Source organism: Pterocles gutturalis, unplaced genomic scaffold (assembly GCF_000699245.1).
Source record: "Pterocles gutturalis isolate BGI_N339 unplaced genomic scaffold, ASM69924v1 scaffold17374, whole genome shotgun sequence".
NCBI lineage: Eukaryota > Metazoa > Chordata > Aves > Pterocliformes > Pteroclidae > Pterocles > Pterocles gutturalis.
In genome coordinates this window covers 64,537-87,735 of record NW_010133576.1, presented here as the reverse complement: position 1 = coordinate 87,735, position 23,199 = coordinate 64,537, and the positions used below count along the sequence as shown (strand labels likewise).

Here is a 23,199-nt window from a genome sequence, read left to right as displayed (position 1 = left end):
ATACTCATGAACATACAAAGGTCAACCCCTATCACGATAGCACGATATGGGAGACCGCGGAATAAAACCCAGGATTTTGAGGAGCTTTCGTCCATACGGTCCATCGAGCCAAGCCAGAGTTTTAGCCCGAATCTAGGCTCGCCGAGCCCGCCGGAGACCCCGAACTTGTCGCATTGCGTTTCTTGCATCGGGAAGTACTTATTGTTGGAGCCTCTCGAGGGAGACCACGTTTTCCGAGCCGTACATCTGCACAGCGGCGAGGAGCTGGTTTGCAAGGTAATACCTCTCTCCTCCTTGTTCTCCCCGGGGTTCGCCTGCTGTCGCGTGTCGCTTTCCCGTGGCTTGCAGGAGGGCCAAGCTACGGGCTTGGAGCTCAATTATTAAACAGTTGAGAAACAAAAGGCAGGGAGACCGGATTAAAGGCGCATCCTGTAACTTTTTCCTCTCTCTAGACAATGGCCACGTTAGAGCGGTGGCCCGGAGCCAGTTCTGCCTCTTACCCGGAGGATATTGTTCTGGAAAGAGCCGTGCTTTAAGTAGGTCTTAACGTGAGTTCAGATCAGGAGAAAACCTCATCTTCCCCACTCTTACTTTTCAAAATGGAGTAGGGAATCCCCAGCTAATTTTAAGGTGTTGGGACCTGCTGGCTTCCTCGATGTTTCCTGTCCCTTGTGCTGTGACTGGTTGGGGGGGGGGGGGCGGTGCGGGGGACATTTCCATCAGCTTTGTTTTAAAAGTGATTTAAAAAAAAAAAATCCACATCGAATTAATCAGCTTGAGCTCCCTCACCGTGGAGGTTGTTTGCAAACAGCATCCTCCCCCATTGTACAACTGAGCAAGAATAAAACCTGCACACCTACGTTTTTTAGAAGAGCAGACGAAATAGCTATCCCTCTCTTTGTAGCCTGCCTGCTTTTCTCTGCCTCCTCCCAATTTGCTCCTACTATTCAAAGGTGAGCTGTGGGAAAAAGAAACCCACATGCGTCCGCATTTGTGGAGGAATGTTTTTCTCTTTTTGGCCTGATGGAATATTTTCCTTTGTTCCTAATTTGTGATTCTCATTGTCTGTATTGACCCAGACATATGCCCAGCAAACTGAGGCAGTACCCAGTAGTAGTTTGTATAACTACGTAGCAAATTGCAACCTTGCAACACACGTTGCAGTGTTTGAATTGTTCCCAAAATATGGAATTGTTTCGTTTAGCTGTTCTGGGAAAATTTCTAGTGTTGAGCTAACTGCAAAACGGAGAAGTAGACATATTATAGCTTATTTGTATTCCAGGGATTAATGGTAGTATTGCTGTTTCATACTTTCTCATACTTGATTCATAAGTTACGGGCCAGGCTATAGCAGGGAAGAGAAAATAATTGCTCCTGTTTGCTATTTGTAAAGGTTGGAGTTCAGAGGGCATTTTAAATAAGCTTACTGATTGAGTTATAAAACCCGATGTTAAGGCAACTTAGGACTTCGTGTGTTTATTTAGGGTGAAAAAAAGAGCCCATGACTTTGCAAAGGACTAATATTGCATGCTGAACTGAATGCTTTGTTACCAAACTGAAACAGAACATGAGAATTTCTAGAATGAAAGCCCTGCTCGGTGCAGTAGAACAGTGCTGCACTCTAGGACATTGGCATCTTTTCATGAAATAAACAGATCCCACAAAGCTGCTGCTCTGCATGAAATTATAGGTGAACTTGCATAGCAAGTAGTCAGGCGGGGGCTATGCGCTTCTTTGTTTCCTGTTTGGTTTGCAGGATTAAGGCACTGTTTTGATAACAATATGAACAGCATAACTGCGGCTCACAAACAGTGGACTTTATTTTTTTTTTCTTTCCTTTTAAGCTGCATGTTTTTGAGCTGATCCTGACATTTAAATAGTATCAGTTTTTCCATATGTGTGAGGCGCTACTTCTAGCTGTGCTCCAAAAATATGATCTTAGCCTGAATTTCTAGTTTGTGAATATGCAGTTGTCAGTCCTAAACTCAATTTAATGCGTGCTTTAAAATGCCTGCGGTATCATGACTACTGTTTGTCAAGTAGCCTTGGGCTAAGAGACCTGCTATCTGGTATCTCATTGAAGATGCTCTTAGAGATTGCTTGCAGAAACATTGGTTTGGATAACAGACACATACTGATGATTCTCAGGATTCATTTGGCTGCACCCACTGTCTGTACAGATGCCGTTATTTGCTTCAAGGCTCTGTGGCATCCAAACAATGGTAACTTCTCACTTCCAATTCCCAGCAAGAACTAAATCAAACTGCAGTTTATTGGACATTTGCTGAAATGAGGCCAGGGATCTTAAAAGCTGGGATACAAAGAAGCCCTTTATAAAAGGTATTCTAGGCTGTAGCAGTATGATAGTGCTTCCTGTCTCCCCCCTTTCAAATCTAGTACTGGTAGGTATCCAGACCTACTTATTTAACGTAGTCTGAGAATCACAAAATGCAACTAATTTATATCAGGATAATCTGGTTAGGAGAGAATTCTGGAAAGGCTTTTTTTCACATGAGGGTTTGAGCTATGAATGTTCCTGCTTTAATTTTATAGCAGCCGCTTTGTAGAAGAGCCATTCACTTACAATGTAGTAGTTATGAGGTTTGAGATCCAAATGTCAATGAATTCTCCTCTGGAATGAATTGCACACCAGGGATTTTAGCAACACCTCCTCCCCACCCGGGTTCTGCTTCCCTGGCGCACCATGTCACCAGAATGCCTCAGTGCTAATCTACCCCCCGTAAAATGTGTTGGATCTGTTTGGCAGTCTGCCTTTGAGGGGTTTTTTTGCCTGAGCTAGAGTGTAGCAGCACAGGTATGGGGTGGGGAGAAGGAGGTTTGTGAGGAGGGGGTGTCTCCATTTCTTGGGGTTGGGTTCTTTTCTGCAGGAGTTTGTTAGGATTGCACTCTGAAGCATTAAATGACTCAGGTTTTGAAGCCTCAGGTAAATTTTTATTGAACCGTGTCTCTCACACTCAGTATTGAAAGCTTTTTAAAGCTTCAGAGAAAGCGAGGAGATTTGCTTCTTGGAGAGGATACAAATGCCCACTATTGGAGCATAAAGGCTAGATACACAAAGAAAAACAATTGCAGTTTAAACCAGTTGGTTAGAGACCTATACCAGTTCTTAAATTTTATGTTCAGTTAGAATGACACATGGCTACCTTAAATTATTTTTACCAAAGTAACAAAACACCCCAGAGTAAGTTACATATTAATAGAATTTTTATGCTGGTGGAAATGCTAATCCCTTGCTTTGTACCTCTGGAGCAGGTAGAATTAAAAATAAAAATCACTCCTATCAATACTTTGCTCATATTCTCTTTTAGCATGCTGGCTTTTGTTGTTCTCAATGAAACCTTTCTTCTTCTTGTAATGTGGGCATTTCTCAATTGACTCAAATACTGATTCATTCGTCATCACTAGATTATAGTAACTTTTTGTGTTTGGGTTTCCCAGCAGCCTTTTTAATTCTTACAGCTCATTCATAAGATCAGTGATAACATACTACCTAGTAAAGGGACACTTTGCTTTTAACGGAGCACTTGATTGAAATGCAGCGGGTTCAGGGTAGCTGTGTCTTTGGCTTTTGAAGGATGTTTTTCTGCAGTCCAACAGGCAGGGCTATTTCCCTGGTTGTCCTTCTGATCTTATAAACAGCCATTGTAAAACTGAGACTTTGAAAGTGAAAGTGACTTCGCTGTTTGCCAGAGATGAAAGAAAGGCAGGAAGTAAATATGAATAGCAATAGATGATACTATAAACCTGAAAATCCTTAAAGCGCTAATGGATTAATAAAATCAAGTGGGAGGCATGTGTATTGGGGTGGATTTAATATGAGACCTTCTTGCAATATAAAGCTACTGGCCATAGTCTTTGTGAGTTTATTTGGATGGAAAACAGAAGATAAACACGTTTCCTTCTGAGCACTGCCCTTATATGTTGCTGGTTTTCACAGCTCAAGTCAGATTACATTCTAAATTTGATCAGCTATTAGCTAATGAAATTATTCTTGCTGCAAGTTTTTGAAGACTAGCCTTTCCTGTCAAGGTTACGTGTCTCTTCGGTGCGGGGTTGTGTAGTCTGTTTTGTCTTGTCCTCGGTGCCATGAGCTTGTGACATCCTGTTTACATCAGTGCAGCTTCAGCAGCAGCATAAATTGTATTTAGAGATGGTTCTGTTAACAGAATTAGATGTACCGTAACTCCACCGTCCTTCGTGTGTCTAACCCTGCCTTTACTGTCATTGTTCCTGCAGGTGTTTGATATTGGCTGCTACCAGGAGTTATTAGCACCATGTTTTTGTCTGCCTGCGCATAAAAATATCAACCAAATTACTGAAATAATTCTTGGGGAGACAAAAGCGTATGTGTTCTTTGAAAGGAGCTATGGGGACATGCATTCATTTGTTCGTACCTGCAAGAAGCTTAAAGAAGAGGAGGCAGCCAAACTCTTCTATCAAATAGCTTCCGCTGTTGCACACTGCCATGATGGTGGACTGGTACTGCGAGATCTCAAGCTGCGAAAGTTTATTTTCAAGGATGAGGAAAGGTAAGAGTCTCCCTTACTTTACAGGTGGGAATGCCTGAGGTCAAATAGTCCGGAGTTATGGGATGCTGTGCTCTTCATTGTCACCATACCACTAGTTTGTGGTTCACAAAGTGTTACACTTTATTTGCTTTCCTGTGCAACCTGATCATGGGATGGATGTGCCATTTCACCTTCTGGCCTAGGCCTTGGGGTGAAGTATGTATAGAGTGCCATTTGCATCTCTGCTTGGCCCCTGCATCTCAACCCAGAGGAGCACCCTTATTTCTAAGGGGGGGACATCTCCTGGAGGAAGGCTCTTCATAGATGTATGGTGTAAGAGCTCTGCTATCCTAAGTGCTACTGGTCCTAATAGAGGGAAGCAGCAAAAGATCCAGTATGTTATCGGGGACTGAAATGGCTCATTCCAGCGAGGAGGCATGAAGAGGAAGAACGGCCAAGTGGTTAATGCTGACACAGGCTGGAGGGAAGGGCCACCAGTGCTTTGAGGGCAGCTTCTTTCTTCCCATGTGGAAGGGTCTGGAGGCTGCTTCGGAGAGTATTATGTGGTCACTAATCACACTAAAACTGACTTGCTGTGTGGGTGCCTGTTTTTAGTATCTGAGCTGTTGTGGTACTTGGGGAACTACCTCTTTTTTTTTTTTTTTTTTTTAAATATCTCCTCCCTGCATACCCTCCTCTCTCAATAATTGGGTAGTACATTCTTTGAGGAAGGAATATGGGAAGACAGGGAAAGAAATAATGCTGGATGCACTAGGTATATTTTTGAAGTGCTGTTTCTTTCTGGTGCTGACCCATAGCTATACTGTTGTACCTGTGGAAACTTCGTATCTCTTTCTTTGTGGTTACATCATGTATTCGCTTGCAACTTCCATACAGAGCACCAGAGTAATGAACATTGTCAGATTAATGTCAGGCTTTCACAGAGGAATTAAATTGGAAGATAACCATTATGAAAGAAATGAAACTAAATGGGAGCAGAGCCTGCCTTTGTGCTTCTTCATGTCTTGGTAAAGGATGTGGGGGTGTTTTTGCCTTTTAGTTAAATCCTGTAAATTGTCTGAAAGCTTGTTCAAAGTGTTGCAGAGTGAAATGTGTGTTCTGGAGAGCTTTGTTAAAAATACCCAGTGCATATCAATTCTAGTTTGGGCTGTTTGAGGAAGTTATAAGCAACAGCTGAGGCACATAAGTTTTTTACAGACTCAGTAAGTCCATGATCTGAGAATTAGAAAAAAACTAATACACAATTCAGTCATGAAAGAGAATTTCTGGCCTGAAAATAAAAATGGCAACCATCTATCCCGTTTAAACATTCTCTACTTAAATTTTATTATAAACTGGGTTTTGCAACATAAACTTCTCTCTTCACAAATAGAAAAATAAAAGACATATTTTCACTTCTTAATTCAGTTCAGGCAATTCACTGCAAAGCAAATAGCTATTCTCTGTTTTTCTGCCGCAGCCCCAATGTATATGATTACCCTTTCCTCCTCTTCAAATAGAAAAGCCTAAAATGAAACTGGCTTAATGTCCGTGCAGAGAGAAATGTGAAGCAGATGGATGTAAACTGCACTTTCAGAACTTTTACTCTGAGTTTAATAATTAAACACCATTCTAGCACCTTTGATGCAGATAAGAAGGAAACTTGTACAAAATACTTGAGGGAGGGATTGTTTTCTGTTGTAGCCAATAACATCCTAACATTAAAATGAGGTTTTTTTTTAGTTCCTGGGGATATATGTAAACTTGTGTGGTTTTGTATGAAGGACAGGACTTGGAGAAGCCCTGGGGCTCACCCTCCCTTTCTGGACTAAGCCGAGGCAGTGTGAGCTGAGAGCAGCGCAGTGGGCGCAGGCGTGGGCCCGTGCTGAATACTTTTGAACTCCTACCCTGCTGCTTACTAGGAACTGAATGCAACACCAGGCACAGGGCCAAATCCTTTAGCCACCCAAGAAGAGTGGCGCGTACTATAATAGCAGTGTTTGCTTTTATGAATGTTTTTAACGTAACGGCAGTCTGCAAAATCACAGTTACTCACTTTTGAACAGTGTCTTCTAATTATACAATAATTCACTTTAAAGGTCAAATACGACTTGCTGGTTATTTTTAAGATAATGCGGTTTTCTTCTGGATGTAATGTTGATTTGTAAGTAGAGAGGTATTGTAATCCTTTCTCTGCTAAATAAACAGAGATGAAATTGTGTGAGATACAAATAGAACCAAACAGCAACCGTCTTTTTTCACATGCTCTGATCAGCAGACTGTAATCAGTCATTACTTTAAATCTGCTGCTATATTGAGGCTGAAAAGTCTTCTTGGTCCTTCTGGGTTCACGGAGATGTTGGTGCATTGCTTGCACCCTTCCAAGCTCAGGATTCCTCAAGGGTGCTGGTGCGGGTGTCGGCATACGGAGCAGCCTGCCTTTCAGAAGCCGCTGTAGGAGGCAGCACCTGAGAGATGGTCTCTTCACTCTTTGCTACTGCTAATGAACCAACGAGGGAAAAAAAGAGGTGAAAATGGTGTTTTGAGAAATGTGCATGAACTCAGTTGCTGTGCTGCCGCCTGTTCTTCAGTGAAGCTCTCAGTGGTTCTGTTCCCAACTATTTCTTCAAGTCTGTTTTTCTGCAGTTCACCTTTAGTACCGACTGCTTTGAAACTTTCTCTTCTTGAAGACTCTCGCAGCTTTTATTTTGTTAGAAGAAAAGATGGGAAATCCAGCACACGGGCAACACATGAATGGAAAGCTTGCTTCTTTTTGTTTTTTTTTAGTAAGATACTTTTCTGCTCTTAGCTGAGAGCTGCCAGACTGGAGGAGTGAGAGAGAATGTGAAGGAAAGATGGAAGCAGTTCCATTTGTTCAAAAAAGAAAATCGATTAAAGCATTTCTTAGTCCATATTCCTTCCATTGATCCTAATGATATTCTCGTAGTTCAGTATGCAGTTAGAGCTCCTGGAGTTTTGCAGACCGATACATACAACATTGAAGCTCTATCCACCTCATTCCCATTATCTAAATTATAGCTGGAATTTGCAAAGATTCAGGCTCCTGATCTAGCAGCAGTCATGAGTGCTCTTTGCTCCTCCTGATTGTCACTGCTAAGAATGCATGTTATTTGGATGTGGCAAATTGAAATGCCTTGGGATGTCTGTAATGAACCAGGAAGTAGTAAGGTGGAAAAAAGTAATGTTGGAGGCTGGTAGTGCTGAGCATTTTGTAGGGGTCCTCATTCTATTAGTGATGTTCTCTTGATGTGACAAATCAAAGGTAGACTGTTGTGGTGTGTTACATCTTACTATGTGTGTGTGTAAATACATCAGCACTTAAAATGAAATCCAAAATTCCACAGTGTAGAAATAAACAAAAACCATTCGTTTGTGTTTCAAGGTACTTTATCTATAGCTTCTTTTAATCCTGGACTGCAGAAATTTTGAAGACATGGTAAATTGCATTCCATGAAAATGATGTGTACTATTGCCAAGTACTTTGGGTCTTTTTATGTTTTTGGTATTGTTTGTTTTTCCCCCCCCTTTTTTTTTGTTTTTTTCCCCCCCCCCCCCCGTTTCATTTAAAAGAAGCTTGGGGGATTGTGTTTTATGGGATGCGTGTGTGTCTGTGGTCTTTTACTATTGAAATTTCAGACTTAAGCTCTTTAAACCTGCAGCTGATCTTGAGGAAGCAGAACTTCTAAGACATTACAGCGCGGCTGGAAATGTTTTGTAAGACCAGGTTAGCAAGCAGCAGCACATCTATTAAATGAGGGCAGTGACTTTCAGAGCACTGAAGATAGGGAATACAACACTGGCTTGCCATGCTGGGTCTCACCAGACTTTCTAAAGTACGTATAAGATTCTTAAATATTTTAAAAATTGGGTCCTTAAACTCCTCAATAAAACTTTAAACCAAAACAGTAGAGATGAAGCTAAAAATATGGGTTTGTATGTTTTCTGCTTCCGTGCATGTTGGTCATTTTTTCTTGTCCTGGATATTAAGCCAGGTTAATGTTGATGTTGTGGGGCTCTTGCTTTTGACTGTTTTTGCTGTGTCATGGAATTTATAGTTTTCGTTGTATACCCTGTCCTCATAGTAGGCCCTTGGACAGAGCAACTGTGCCCTTCTCCTAGCTGGTGTCCCATAATGATGTTGCAGAACGGGCAGGACTTTTTGGGTTGTGTTAAAAATAGCACTATATACAGTATATAGCTAATAAAGCAGTTCATCAGTTTGATATATAGCAGATGCTTTGAGAAAGAGCCACCTCAACGATCTCAGAATTAAATCAAGCATTTTGGTGTTGGTTGTTCCAATGGTTTTCTTAGTACGAGAACATTTCTGCTGTCAGGGAATTATTAATTTCTTTAGTGCATTTTTAAGCCTTTAATTATATTAAAATATTAGCTGTCGTAATATTTGAAGCTTAAAGACCTTGTACATTCATCTTACTTGTTGAAGGGAAAATTAAAATAATTTTGGTATTTAGATATTATAATTTTCCTGTATTCTTCGAGTAAATATGAGAAATGGTAGGCAGGTGGGATTCCATAAAAATAAATACAATTTGACACTTTTTGCTCTGTGCCAGGGGAAAGCAGCCAGTACAATACACTAATTTAGAAAGCCTGTGTTAGCATAACATTTATTTGGTGCTCTCAGAGTGTGTTTTTTTCTTTTTTTCCTCTAGAATTTCTCAGCTTTGAGTGGATGGTGCTTTGAGGTAACCTAGTTATGTTGTTTGAAATCCTAGTGGTACAAACCTGATCCCACAAAAAATATACGGAGTGCATATAGTGACCTTTTTCCAAGTATACCTTTAATTTTCTTATAGTTAGTAGTAAGTTTCCTCCCCAGCATTTGTCAAACTGTAATGCAGTCAGCTGCTTCTTCCCTGTGGTCTTAGAACTTGGAGTTTTACTTACGATTCAATAGAGAACAGGTAAGTTAATGCTTTCCCTGAATCCTAAAGTGGAAGAAAATTAAACAAAACAGGAGTGCTCTTTAAATACCAGAAGATTTAGAAATCAAATCAGGTCTTAATCTGTTTTGTCATTTAAGCACTTCACATTACCCTGAATGGGGCCACAGGACCAAAGAGCATAATTTCTTCAATAGTGGAGAATCACAGGTCAGATTTCAACCCAGAAATTCCTAGAATATGGGGAGGAAGGCAAATTTCTTCACAGGCAGCAAATCTCTGCTGTCAAACAGAGACATGAGAGAGGATGAAGCTGTTGCACAACTGTTTTCCACAGAAGGGTTTGTGCTCCCTTTTGCCTTCATGTGGTTTGGTTACTAAGCCTCTGTTTTCTCCCGGTGTTCCTGGGAGCAGCACGCTTTGGATTTGTTGGGTATGCAGTACCTGTTCCCAGCGGGGCGCAGGAGGCTATCTGCAGATGTTGAACATCACACCAGCCCTGTGAAATGCTTCAATCTCTTCCTGAGGGTGTAGGTAGTCATAGAGGTTAAGTTCTGTGCCTAAGGTCGTAAATGAAAGCAAAAGCCAGGGAAAAGTTGGCTGCTGGCTAGCCCTGGGGTGAGGACAGGAGCTGCAATGGACCTTGAGTCAGCACAGGGCTCTTCAGTGAGACCAGGAGTGGTGAGAGCCATTGCTGTAGCCACCAACTCTGGAGTTTGCAGCAGGTTTTACACTCAGACTGTGCTGTCTTTTGGTATTCGGTTCACAGTTGGCTCATGTATCTTTTCTTCACTCTTCCTTCAGTCTTCCCCCTCTGCAGCCTCATGCATTAGCTCTGCTGACAGGTGCTGTAGAGGTGTAGCCCCGTGCCATGCTTGGAGCAGGAGGGGAGCACTGCTTGGGGGCCTGCCTTTAGACTGGCTGTACCGCTGCAGGTTGTCCCCATGTCCTGCCCAGCCTCCACATCCACACTGTCTGACTTTGCAAGTGTTGTCTCTAGCTGAACGCTGCGTTCTGTGTTGGTAATGCCAGACATGGTTGGCATGGTTGGGTGCCTCACGAGATACCCATCATGGGATTGATGTCTCTGATGATAGGTGCTTTGCAGTCCCTGAAAGCAGATGTCTCTTGAGACATCTTGCATGAAGAGTTTAACAGCTAGTGGTTTTGAAGACTTGAAAACCTCCGTCCATAGACTTGGTGCAAAATATTCCATGTTCACTTTTAACCGGAGACTGAGGATGTCTGTGGACGTGTGTGCTGGGGTGAGGAAGGGAGGCAGGGAGCCCAGGCAGCAGCAGCTGCTAGCAGACTGTTGTGGTGAAATTCTTCTGCTGCTATTTCTTGTAATTGTCCTTATTATCACACTGGGAGATTACTTCAGGCTTGGGAGGGAGAGGAAAGGCAGAGACTGTAAACAGGAGCCAACCTGGGGCATATTTAGTCTTAAGCACCTGCTCTTTAGTAGATGTATATTGCTTGGAGACAGGTTTACAGACATCTAAGCAAAAGATTTCCAGTGGGCTTGTGAAATAATGGCTCTGCTTTACTTAGAGGTGCTGAGCACCCACTGCAGGCTCAGAAAGTGTATGGCTTCTTTCACAACATGCAGTTATGTTAACAAAATAAAATTTTGGTTGCCGTTCCCTGTGGAGCTTCACCATGTGTCCTATGAAAAGACCTAGAAGAGATGGTGAACCCCTCATACAGTTGTCAGCAGAGCCTTTTAAAACGCTGACCTTCAATGTGATCTAAAAAGATAAAAGTGAGGTGAAGTAGCTGCCCTGAGCCAGATGCTTATCAAATAATGGGCTCTTCACAGTATTGTAACTGAGCCCCTCTGTGAAAGGTTCTGCATTGGATTTCAGAGCCTGCACACCAGCGTGCACATCATTACCTACACCTTTGGCGAACATGTTGTCTCCTTAGGCAATAAAGGCATGGAAGAAACTATATGTCTTGCAGGACAGGCTGTTCTCATCAATCCTATTTGAGTGTTGTAAAACTGAGGTCTTTGGGGTCCCAACCCTTATTGGAGGTGTGCTTGGAGGTGACAGCAGAGCATTTTTAAAGTGGACTTCTGTAGAAAAAAGCTATCTTAGAACAAGTTTAAAGCCTTAAGTTGCTGGGTGCTGCACGTCTGAAAAGAGGTGTAGGCAGGGCTGAGTGCTCTGGTAGCATCCCTTTGGAGGAAGGGTGGGGGATATGTAATTTTTAGAGGCTTCCTCATTCTGCGGAAGTACCAGTGAGGGAATCTTCCCTTAGGAGCAAGGTTCATCCTGTGAACCTCTACTGCATGCAATTCCCAGTTGTCTTTCAAAAGGTATCCTTGAGCCTGTTTCATTATGCGAGAGACAGTTTGTCTGACAGCCTCTGTGCAGGGTTTCGGTTTTTTTCCCCTTGAAATTGCGTAGGATGTTGTGTGGTGAACTCCCAGGCTGTGTGCTGTTATGCACTGGAAGGGATCTTACGGTGAAAGGAGCAGGATTTAAATTGATGGCATAACATTTCCCCTCTGATCCTGTGTGCCTCACCGCCCCTGGAGGAGATCGGGTAGTTCTGAGTTCAGGACGAGTCTTTAACCAAGCTGCAAATCATCTGCATTGGGGTTTCATTAGCCACCTTCCCCATGTCACTGTCTCCGCAACAGCAGCCTACTTCTGCATTATTTAGGAGAGATTCCCTTAGTTAAAAAAAAAAATCAATTAGCAAAAAATAACTGTTTCCAATGTTGAGCTTCCCTTTTATTTTTTTTCCCCTCCTTGTAACTCTAATGCATGACTGCATTCAATCACAACAATCTTGTGTTTATGATGGGGTGCTAGCAACTGCCCTTGATTAAATGACCTGTAAATTATTGGCCACTTAGGAGCAATCCCTGATCTACTGGGCAGTTGATGGCTTGAGTGCCTCAACCTAGGCAAAGGCTTTCCTGGCCTCAGTCAAAATAATGTTGAAATATGGGATAGCATTGCTTGGGTGCCTTCATTTTTTATGTGTAGGGGGCAATGTTGTGAGGCACCTCTTCCCTTTCAAAGTTGTCATTTTATATTTACCTGCAGTCATACTAATAAAATTACAATTCAGTTAGCAATGACTGTTGTTTCCTAATCTCTGGAAGCATGAGGGTGCTATATAGAAATCTGTAAATCTGGATTATCTAATTTTGACCCAGCCTGAACAGCAAGTGGATGGTGTACCTGCAGTGTCTGTAGCAGGATGGCTCTTTCCATCTTCTCCCAAAGCAGCTGATCTGGCTGTCATCTGAGGGATGATGCTGTACTGAGATTGTGGGTCTGGTCTGCAGTTAGTGTTTCCAAATTGTTAACGGTGGCTCAGCTGTGGCTCAGGTGTTATTTCCCATACAGATGGCTTTGGGGACAGACTAGAAGCAGCTGCTTTCATTGATTCAGGCATGGCCTCCTTTACTATTGACTGTTTTTTCACTGCAGTAGAGATATTTCCTCTGAAACACTTCGACTTTCAGTCAGTATTTCTGCTCTAAATGTTCTAGATTTTTTTTTTTCCTCCTGCCTTATGAGTTTAGATCCCTCTGAATAATTCCACTGATTTTTGGTATGGAAATTGTGTTTGCTTTTGGAGAGCCAGTGTGAATGCAGGGTTCTTGCAGCCCTGGCTTGGGTGTCAAAAGGCAGGGTAGTAGTTTGCCTGTAGCCCCTAAACTCCTCAGGGAGGAATAATACGAACCACTGCAAAAAGTGTAGGGTGTGCAGCAAAGCTGTCTGCCAGAGACGGGTGCTAACTCAGGAGGTTGCGTTGGAGAATCTTCTGGAAGACGTTCAATTGATTAGGTTTTGTTACGTTACTGAAGAGCAAAGTCTGAATGCAGTCAAGTAATGAATGGCATATTGATAAGAAATTCAGAGTGGTATTGTTTTTCATGGGTTTCCCTGACGGTTTCTATGGGGACAAAGACGCATTTCCCGTCTGAGTGCTGCTGCTGCCCTCTGATTGCACTTCTGTGGTTTCATTCACCAGTAATGGGAAAGCATTCATAGGCAGAATAGCTTCCCCTTTTTAAATAGCCATGATTCAGGGTTGTATTTTTTTTTAATGCATTAGACTAATGCAGTGTTTTATCAATGATCTGATAGATTCATAATGCTCTTTTTCCAAGTACTTATTCAGGGTCTGCATTAAAACTTGAAATTATGTACTGTAATTACGTAAGCCTTGACAAAAGTCTTTGTTGCCCTACAGTACGTGTACAAAGTGATTCTTATCCGGCTTTGGCAGTAGTTTACATTTGAACTTCAGGGATTAATTTTGTTGCAACCATTTGAATGGTCAAACTCAAATGCTGATGCTTTTGGAAAAGCTTTTTTTTTCTCTTGTGGGGGTCCTTCAATTGATTGATGTGAGTTAATTATTTAGAGAATGAGACCTTTTTAAAAAAGTGACTTAAAAAAAAGAATTATTTTTGTTTGTCCTCTTGCTGCTCTGTGATGGGAGGAACTTCAAAGCTGATTGTGATTTCACATCTCAGTGTTTGGTTTTGAGTCTGTCCCTTGCCTGCCAAGTGTTGAATTTAAGATTGTCCAGTTACACTGTGATTGGATGCCCTACCCATCCTTTGCTGTGGAGGTTCTGTATTCTCAGAAACTACTTGCAATTTTGAGGCTCTGTTTGTTGTTGTTGGCTTTTATTCTTTTTCCTGGATATTTGATTTCAGTGCTTCCTCTGAGAGAGAGTGTGTGGGGGGAGAGATTGCTTCTCATCCAGGGTGTCTCTGCATTTCTGTGTATTTAGACTCCCCTCTTTCCTGTTCCCCTCCACCCCCTCCCAAAAAAAATCTCTCTGGCTTGCAGAAAACAGAGGTCTTTTAGGCAGTGTTTGAAATGTGGAGGAAGGGAAGGCCAGCCAGAGCTGGAAGCTATTTCTCACAGAGATGGGGTGCTGTATACTGGGAAGTAGCTGCTGCTCCTTTTTGATTGCCTGAAAAAAAAAGGTGAAATGACTGTAAAAAAGGAAGTGAGACTTGCCATTTATACCTGCATGTTACCCAATTGTAGTACGATTACAGGTTGTGTTCTGTATGCAAGGCTGAGGTATGTAAACTTCTCTGTCCCTGGTGAAGACAGGCTGGAGGGGGTCTCCCCAGCCCTGGTGCTGACTTGTGGTGAAGGGACACCGACAAGGTCTGTGGCAGAAAAAGCTTGTGAGGGCTTCTGTGTCCTGGCTGTGCCGAGCAGGTGAGCCCTTCTCTTACTCCTCTCTTCTCCTTGCCGTAAGGATGGAAAACCCTGCATTGTCATCTTCTGCAAGGGCTCCCAACATTGCAAATGAAAATGGGAACACCACAGTTACTCCTGGTGGTAACTGGAGGGGGGATAAAGTCACACTGAGGCCATGTACCTGGCAGTAGGTGCTTGAGAGATGTAGCTCATGTGGTTTGCAAGGGAAATGTGTACCTGTGCTGTGTGGCATGTCCAGTGCCGTACCTGTGCTGGAGCACCGCCTCGCTGCAGCGGAGCCATTTCAGGGATTGTACCTTGTTCACAAGGTGTTACTGGTTGAGGGATTCGGGGCTGGCAAGGAGGGAGGAGGAGGACTGAAGGTTGTGTTTTTGTTTAATTTGGGACCTTTTGTTTCCTCAAAGTCTGTCAGCTCAGCAGGATGAAAAACCTGGTTTGAGTGTTTGCTTCATTTGTCCGCAGTTTATGGAGGAGCAGGCAGATAAGGGCCAGCTGCTGTTCCGTTTGCTTGCTTAAACAAAAACCCACCGTAGCGTGTGTGGAGGGCTGCAGGCAGCATCACCTTGCAAGAAAAGCAAGGCAGAGAGAAGGCTTTTGCACACTGCTTCTGTTTTATTATCAAGAAATTATTTGTCCTGTTAGAGAAAAGGATGAGTTCTTTGACACACTTTACAATCTGTTCTTTCCAGGTTTGTAGCACTTCCACTGTAGAAAATAAGAGATTAGGGAATTACAGTAATTTTCTGTAATATAAAAGCTTCTCACTGAACTATTTCTCTAAATTTTGTGGCAACTGTCAGAAATGTAAAATAGGGTGGGAGAGTAAACAGCGTTTCTCTGCGTGGTCAATACTGGGATGGCGGGAGAGCATGTGGGGGGCTGAATTTCCTCCTGTAAGCTGTTTATAAATAGCGTGCTCTGCACCGCTCCGTGTGTGTGTTCTGCTTCTGTTAGTTAGCAGGAGTGAGTAGATGCTTTCCTGTCTGGCAGTTCAGTGACTTAATGCATGTTTGAGTAGCTGGCCTCACTGTTTTATTGCTACACATACTTTTCTGTGGAAAAACTGAGGTGAGCAATGCAAATGGAACCACAACTCATGTCCCTGCCTTCCCTTTAATTTCCTCCTCTCTGTTCTCTGCCCTCTGTTTTTTTTCTGTGGGTGTTTCTCCTCACTGCTCTTCCTGTGCTGCACAGGTGCAAGAAGATGTCGAAGCTGAGCATCACGGAAGGACTCTTCTCTAGTCACTCTCCTGTTTTGGACCTTTGAGCTGTGTACAGAGGGAAATTGCTGTGGTCTTGATAATTGTAGTTAAGTTTCTCCTTTACAGCCAGTTTCCTGTGTGAGGTATGGCTGCTGTAAAGCATTGTTTGAGCGCTAATGAGGGGGTTGTCCATCCCTAGCAGTGCATTCGGCTGGCAATGGGTAATTAATCAGGAAGCAGGTGTGTTGCGCAAACCTCATCAGCATCCGCAGTGGAGGAGAAAACACTGGCCTATTTAAGGAGAGAAGGAGCTGCCTTGACACAGGGTGCTTGGAAGCCAGGTATTCTGAATTCTGTATTTATAACTTCCTGATTCAAGGCACGTTGCCAAAGGGCCTTTCACCTCTGCTAGTAAGCGTCTCTAGCTGTTGAAAAGGTCCAAGTGTCATTATGAGAGTTTATGGCACAGTTGCCTCTGGAGTACTCCACAGAGTAAAATGCTCTTCTGTTGGTTCAAAGAAGATAGTGCTGAGCTGCCCTGGAACCCAGTCTGAGCCAAAGCTGGCACAGCTGACTTCTGCAACTCAAGCCCGAGCAATGTTGTCTTCAGTAAACATTTAGGAAACAGGGCTCTCCTTGTCTGTTTTAATGCCTGTTGAATGGTGTGCTTTAGTTGAGAGATGTGAATTTTGCTTTCTGGGATGAAGGTCAGTCTGTGCCCATGAATGTCTGTGCTATGGGAACATGGTTATGACACAGAGCTAAGAGTGATCATATGGACCAGTGAGGTTGAGGGATGAGGACAGTAATACCCAAAGTTGAGTTATGGTCCTGAGTTGTTGAAAAGAAAGCTTACACTGCTGCTACGTCACTCTTCCATCCAGATGTACTGGACGAGTCCTATTGCATTCTACTGGCTCTTAAGGCCAACCATTGCTGGCAAATTTTCTAAAGGGTACTTGGTAATTCTTTTGGATATCCTTAACAGGGACAGATTTTTAAATGCAGTTACAGATGCTAGCAGTGAGAATTAAAAGGAAAGAAAGTTTATGTTCATCTAGTGCTATGACAAGCAACTCGGCATAATTTTTTCTGCTGCTGTGCAATATCTAAAAGGGAAGAAAATTCTCCTGCAGAGATAATTACTGCAGCACAATGACAAGTTCACAGTGCTTTGCAGGCAGAAGGAGTTTGCAATCCAGATAAGGCATCCATGTCATCTCTCTGCAAGCCTTTTGCTAGCCTCTGTTCGTTCCAATGCAAGGATCTCCTCTGGCTTGGCTGGGTTGATCAGCTTGCTGTTAATCTTGGCATTTGCCTCACCTGATCTCCCTTTGCCCAAATGACTATTTAGGAAGACTGAAATTTGGTAAACTTGCTCTTCCTTAGTGCTGGCATAAAGAAAAACATTGCTTGGTCAGAGGGATCATTTAGGGTCAGAGTGACGATTTTATTTCTGTTGAACGTTGTGGAATTACAGGTGCAAGTAACTGGTCACCATTGTGAAGGTGTCAAAATAGTCTTACGTAGTTTGGGCTAGACTTGTATTTGGACATGAGTCCTACATGGGTGCATTAGAGTGAAGCCAACACAGAAAAAGTCTTGAGGATTATGTCTCCTTTTGGAAATCATGTCTGTGTAGAATTTACCAAACACATGAATATGGCAGTTACTTCTATCTATGTAAGACCTTACTAGTGGGTATACTGGACATAATGGTAGTTGAAATCTTGTAGCTGTGTGTGTTGCAGTATTCCCTCTATGTCTAATATCTTTAACCAGTATGGAGGAGACAATATCAATTATCTGTAACAAGTGCTGTGAGTGGGATTTTAAACTGATGCACTTGTACAGTTGTTGAATTTTGTGAAGCATTGCTATTATAACCATGTAATTGTAACAGCCTGGAATTTGTGTTTTGATGTTTTCTTACCTTGATGGTTTGTTTTTCTTTTTTTTTTTTTTTTTTGCCTGCAGGACTAGAGTGAAATTGGAAAGCCTAGAAGATGCTTATATTTTAAGAGGAAATGATGACTCTCTATCTGATAAGCATGGATGCCCAGCCTATGTGAGTCCAGAGATCTTGAACACAAATGGCAGCTACTCTGGCAAAGCAGCGGACGTATGGAGTCTAGGTGTCATGCTTTATACCATGCTGGTTGGACGCTATCCTTTCCATGACATTGAGCCTAGTTCCCTCTTCAGCAAGATCCGTCGTGGGCAGTTTAACATTCCAGAAACTCTATCCCCCAAGGCAAAATGCCTCATACGTAGCATACTGCGTCGGGAGCCATCGGAAAGGCTGACTTCACAGGAAATTCTGGACCATCCATGGTTTTCCACAGATTTTAATGTATCGAATTCAGGATACGGTGCTAAGGAAGTATCAGATCAGCTGGTGCCTGATGTCAACATGGAAGAAGACTTGGACCCATTCTTTAACTGAGCACAAAGACTGTTGTTCAGAAGGTACACAACCTGGAGATGGACACATGAAGGAGCCCTTCCTGACCGTGTTAAATCACATCCTGCATCAGACTAGCTTGGTAGCAAAAGACACTCAGAGGTCCTTGGTTTGAGAAGGAACCTCCACGAGGAGCTAATATAACAAATGTAGCATGGGGACAGATTGGGGGGGGGCGGGGGGGAGCTTGCTATCAGGTTAGATTGATTTGGAGGAGAAAAGGCAGCATGGAGCAATTGTAGCTTCTCACCTTTTTGGAGCCAAGGAGACTGCACATGCCAATTCTGGTGCAGCTGTATCACTCCTGTTTCTGTTCCATTAAAAATAGTGGTAACTCACAACAAATAGAAACTTTTTTGCCTCAGCTCACATCTTGGCATCGCACTGTTAGATATTTAACTTCAGCCATTATTCAGGGAAAGTACAATTGGCTAACATTTTTTTAATCGGATGTCTAATAATTAGTGGGATTAATTTAAGAAAAAAATCAGGTGCACAAAGATGGACATGAAAAGTGGGTGCTAAAAACAAACAAAATTTCAGTTCATGTCTCTTGATAGCTATTTTCAACTCATTTCTTCTAAATAAACTACTTAATATTCTTGTCAGGAAATGACATTTTAATGCTTTGTTCCCTTAAGGGGAAGTAACTGTCATTTAACAAGCTGTTCTGTTTTGTGTCAAATGGTTTGTCGCAGGAAGCTATTATAACTCGAACTTCCAGATGCATTACTGCTATAGTAGGGGAAAAAAAGAAGAAAGTATATATTTTTTTTTTTAAGATATGAGATACTGGCTTCCATATCTGCCATGCTGCACGTATATGACTAGAGAGGGCGGAAAGCCCTTAGTCAGGTCTTTATCTGAGGACCGATCTCTTCTTTAACTGACTGGCCCACATGTAAATAGAGGGCTCTTTATTACTGAAGAAGAGTATTGTGGGTTTTGTTTTTTTTTCTTTGAATTCCTCTCAACTTGGGAAAAGAATTGTTTGGGTTTGATTTTTTGTTTATGTCCAGAATAAGAAATAAGAGGGTATTAATAAGCTGAACATTTATATTACAGATATTCCTCTTGAAACATACACAGTAATATGCACCTTTTGTATTGTCAAGACTTATTCTATTTATTGAAGAAAATGTCACAGTAGTGATGTATTAAGCCAGTACTTCAATTACGGGTTGACTTGGGATGACATGTTACATGCTGTAGTTAACACACTTCTTTTCTGTTCAGGTATTTCTGTCCCTAAATAACTTTTTATTTAGCTTTTTTTTTCCTAGATAGCTTTATTTGATTTAGACTGGCAAATGTTTTTATTACTGCTTTTATATTGCTGTATGATATTGAAATCTCTTGGCATAAATATTTGTGTTTCCAGTACCTCAGTTGTTCTGATATTACTGCCTGTATACGTTTTGTGAAGTGGTCATGTTTTTTGGGTAGGTACATGTGGACTCTGTAGTATGTAAATGTTACTTGAATTTGTGCTTAATTATAGTATGTGGCATGTGCGTACAGCTACTTGGCATTTGACGTATGGATGCTATTTGCCTGCCTTGCAGGAAAGTTATGGTCCCACTCTCAAGAGGATGTTTCACAGTTCTTTATCAAGAGACAAAGCTAGCTGCAGCTGACCTGCCTTGGTTCTATTTTGGTAACTAAGAATATAAAGGAGTAATGTTTTTACACTCTGAAGATGGTGCTGTGTCAAGAAGGACTTTTTTTTTTTTTTTTATTTTATAAGTACCTTATAGGAGGAAAGATTGGTGATGTGCATGGTGGGGTTTTACTGCCTCTGGTGCTTTGTCATGTATTTGGTTTAATGTTTTTGTCCTAATCTCTTCAATAAATAAAATTGTGCATATTTAACTAAACTTCTGTGGTGAATGATGTTCTTACTGAATGTCTGAGGTGCTGCAGGAGTTTGCTCCGTTAGGATCATTTTGCTGGTATTTTTCGTGCTGCTAATAAGCTTTTGCCAGACCTGTGAGCTGAGAAAGCTTAGCACTTATATTTACAAGGTAGCACTGTAAGCCTTTTCAACAGAAATGTTACCATTTGCTGTGAATGAAACTGTCTTTTATTTTGTTTATTTTCTTTTGGCTTGTCCCTACTGCTTATCAAGCCTGTTTACCTTTTTCAAGGAGGGCATTGATGTGCAGTAAGAACTATGTCTTTTGGTGATGGGGGGTGCTCTGTCTGATGGAAAGAGGTAACAAAATGTAGCAGGCAGGAGCAGAAATAGCACCTCCTAATTTACTGTCTTTTATTTAAGGATGGTTTCTGTTTCTGTCAGTCATCTTGGATAATACTAGATGCACATAGTGAGATCACACAGGTGCATGTGGAGTAATAAGGTGCTAACATGAGGCAGGACAGATGAATCCTGAAGAAGAGACCATCTGAAGGGGGCTTTGATTTGAACCAGGATGCAGTCAGTCTGTTTTCAGCAGTTCTATGGTTTGAAAAAGCTGTAGGTAGCCAATGATCACCCCTAAAGAAACACCCCCTGCCTTGAACCCCTTCACTTCAAAATCAGAGCATTGCACCAGAACTGCTAGCACAGGGATTACTGTCAGGCTGGCTAACTTTGTTCTACATGATTTAATCCTAGGCAATTCTTGGCATGTGTTGAATATTTCAGTTGGTAGGTTGAGAACTAAAATTGTTGATTATAGCACCAACCAGAAATGTTATTAACATGCAGAAACACTTGAAGATCAGTTTTAAAATGATCTGCATGCCTGCAGCCAAAGTTTAAATTACTTGAAACTCTTTCAAATCAAACTCCCACAGTAAATGTGCTTTATAGAAAAAAACAGATTGTAATCAGTCATAGAGGGAAGGGGAGGGGGAACCACTGAGGATTTCCCTCTCCCCCACTAAAACTTATGTGAATGGCTTCTGTTTTGTTTGGGTGGAAGTAGTTAGACCTTATTTTACAGCAACCTGCATGCTTGCTTTTTCACTGCCAGTAATTGTATGAAAAATGTGTCTGACTAATGGTTGCTCATTTGCAGTGAATTTTTTATTCAAGGCAAAAGCTTTCTTGGTGTGACTGTGGAGGAATCCTTTGGCAGCTGAAGTCAGCCTTATAAAGCGTTGAAGGGGTGCCTTGTTTTCAGAGCTTCCTTGTCCCTAAAGTGAAACCTGAGAGGGGGATTTGTGATTCCAACAGCTGATTTCTGCCTCTCTTTTATTCCTGCTTTATGGGTGCTGTTAGTGGAATACGGGTATAGCACTCCTTGCTGCAGAAATGCCTCAACAGCTTTCTTAGTGCTGCTGCTCCACCCCCAGTTTGGGTAGCAACTGCAGTGGGATGCAGGATTCTGCTGAGCAGAGGCAGTTGGATGGGCTTAGCTGCTTCCCGGTCCTGGGGAAAGGGATGATCTCACAACTGTGCAGGGTGAAAAGCCATGTCCACAAACAAAACCCTTTCACAGAACATGACCCTATGGCATTCTTTGGGAGCAGAAGCCCCCCAGCCTCTCTCTCTTCTACCCCTCACAATTGAAAAAACAGGAGGTTTGTTTTTTTTTTTAATTTTGTTATTTGCCACAGCATTTATTTTATCAGTGCAGCATTGTGTGTGTTTTCAAGCTATAGGCTTTTCTTCAGGACTGCACAAACAAGTGACAATTATTCCTTTGGCACCATGATGTCATATAACCTGATCCCTTAGCCTCAATGAGGTGTGCATGTGTTATGGGGATAAACAAGTCAATTAAAAATGCATTCTCTTAGAGATGAAATAACCTTGGTAAACCTGTGTTTCTGAAAAGAAAAAGAAAAAAAGCCCAACCCAAGCCCCTAAAACCCCAAACCGCACTTTCCTGGCAGTCAGAGAGGAAGGGTATGAAATGTGATGCCAAGGAAAAATTATTGGGAAGGGGAGAAAATAATACTCCTCATCCTGAAATGATTATGTTGAAATTTGGAAATGTATGAGTGAGCTCTGTGACTAATAGCATAATGAATACCAAAAGAATTAGTAATGATCAGTTCTTTATTCTTAAAGTTTTGTCTAAGGTTTCTATGAAAAACTTGCTAATTTAATAAGTGACAGTATAGCTAACAACTTAACTAGCTTGTAACTTTCCTATTCTTTCAGTAGAAGCAAATGTTGAAAATTGGTAACATGATGAGACAAATTGAAATCAAAGTGTAGGTAAAGCAGGGTATAAATGACCTGTAATATAGTGTAATTCTACTGGAACATGAAAAATGACAGAGGAAAATTAGGTTTTTTTTTTAAAAAAAAGGCCAGTTCTGACATGACTTTTGCTTTTCCCAAAGTCCTTGATAGTTACATTTTCAGTACCAGTTTCCATGTCTCCATTTCTGCTTTTTTGACTTCTGAATTAAGCCAATTTAGGCTATTTGCTTAAAATTTTGGTCTTCCTGAGATGACTCCCCAGAGGTCTTTATACAAGTTTGAAACTCTAGGCCATATTTGTCCTGCAAAGTTTTAAGTATATTGGTGAGTATATGTAAATGTGAGGAAAACTATATTTACAGTGATGGTAGCGTAAATCCCGAGAAATTAATTTGATATTACTTATGCTGATGTAAATGAGTGGAATTCATTTCTTAAGGGCCTGAATGAGCCTGACTTGTGTGCTGAGAGGTGTCATTTATTCTAGTTATTATTTAATTTAAATTTATTTAGAGTCCTTACAAAAAATGGCTCAGCACAGGAGTGGATCACGTTGTTCTGGTTCTCTTGCCTCCTTCACACAACATCCGTAGCCTGCAGGGGAAAAATAAAATAATCTTGGTGTGGCAGCTTGTGGAAAGTAATAGGCTAGCTGCTGCATTTATTTCTGCTCAAGAGATTAAAGTGTAGTTGCAAAGCTG

At 41.8% G+C, this 23,199-nt stretch overlaps 1 protein-coding gene across 1 annotated transcript; it reads left to right on the top strand.

Moving 5' to 3' along the window:
* The first annotated feature begins 6 nt into the window (after positions 1 to 6).
* TRIB2 (tribbles pseudokinase 2) lies at positions 7 to 20,216 on the top strand. Its single transcript, XM_010081294.1, has 3 exons — positions 7 to 276; positions 4,258 to 4,550; positions 17,853 to 20,216. The coding sequence occupies exons 1-3, from the start codon at positions 7 to 9 to the stop codon at positions 18,319 to 18,321; spliced, it is 1,032 nt and encodes a 343-aa protein (XP_010079596.1). The 3' UTR covers positions 18,322 to 20,216.
* Positions 20,217 to 23,199: the final 2,983 nt, after the last annotated feature.

Excerpts from the sequence above, each read along its gene's own strand:
- TRIB2 (XM_010081294.1), top strand. The coding sequence starts at position 7 with ATGAACATACAAAGGTCAACCCCTATCACGATAGCACGATATGGGAGA. Across the intron at positions 277-4,257 it reads GCGAGGAGCTGGTTTGCAAG|GTGTTTGATATTGGCTGCTA; the intron begins GTAATACCTCTC and ends TTGTTCCTGCAG. Across the intron at positions 4,551-17,852 it reads ATTTTCAAGGATGAGGAAAG|GACTAGAGTGAAATTGGAAA; the intron begins GTAAGAGTCTCC and ends TTTTGCCTGCAG.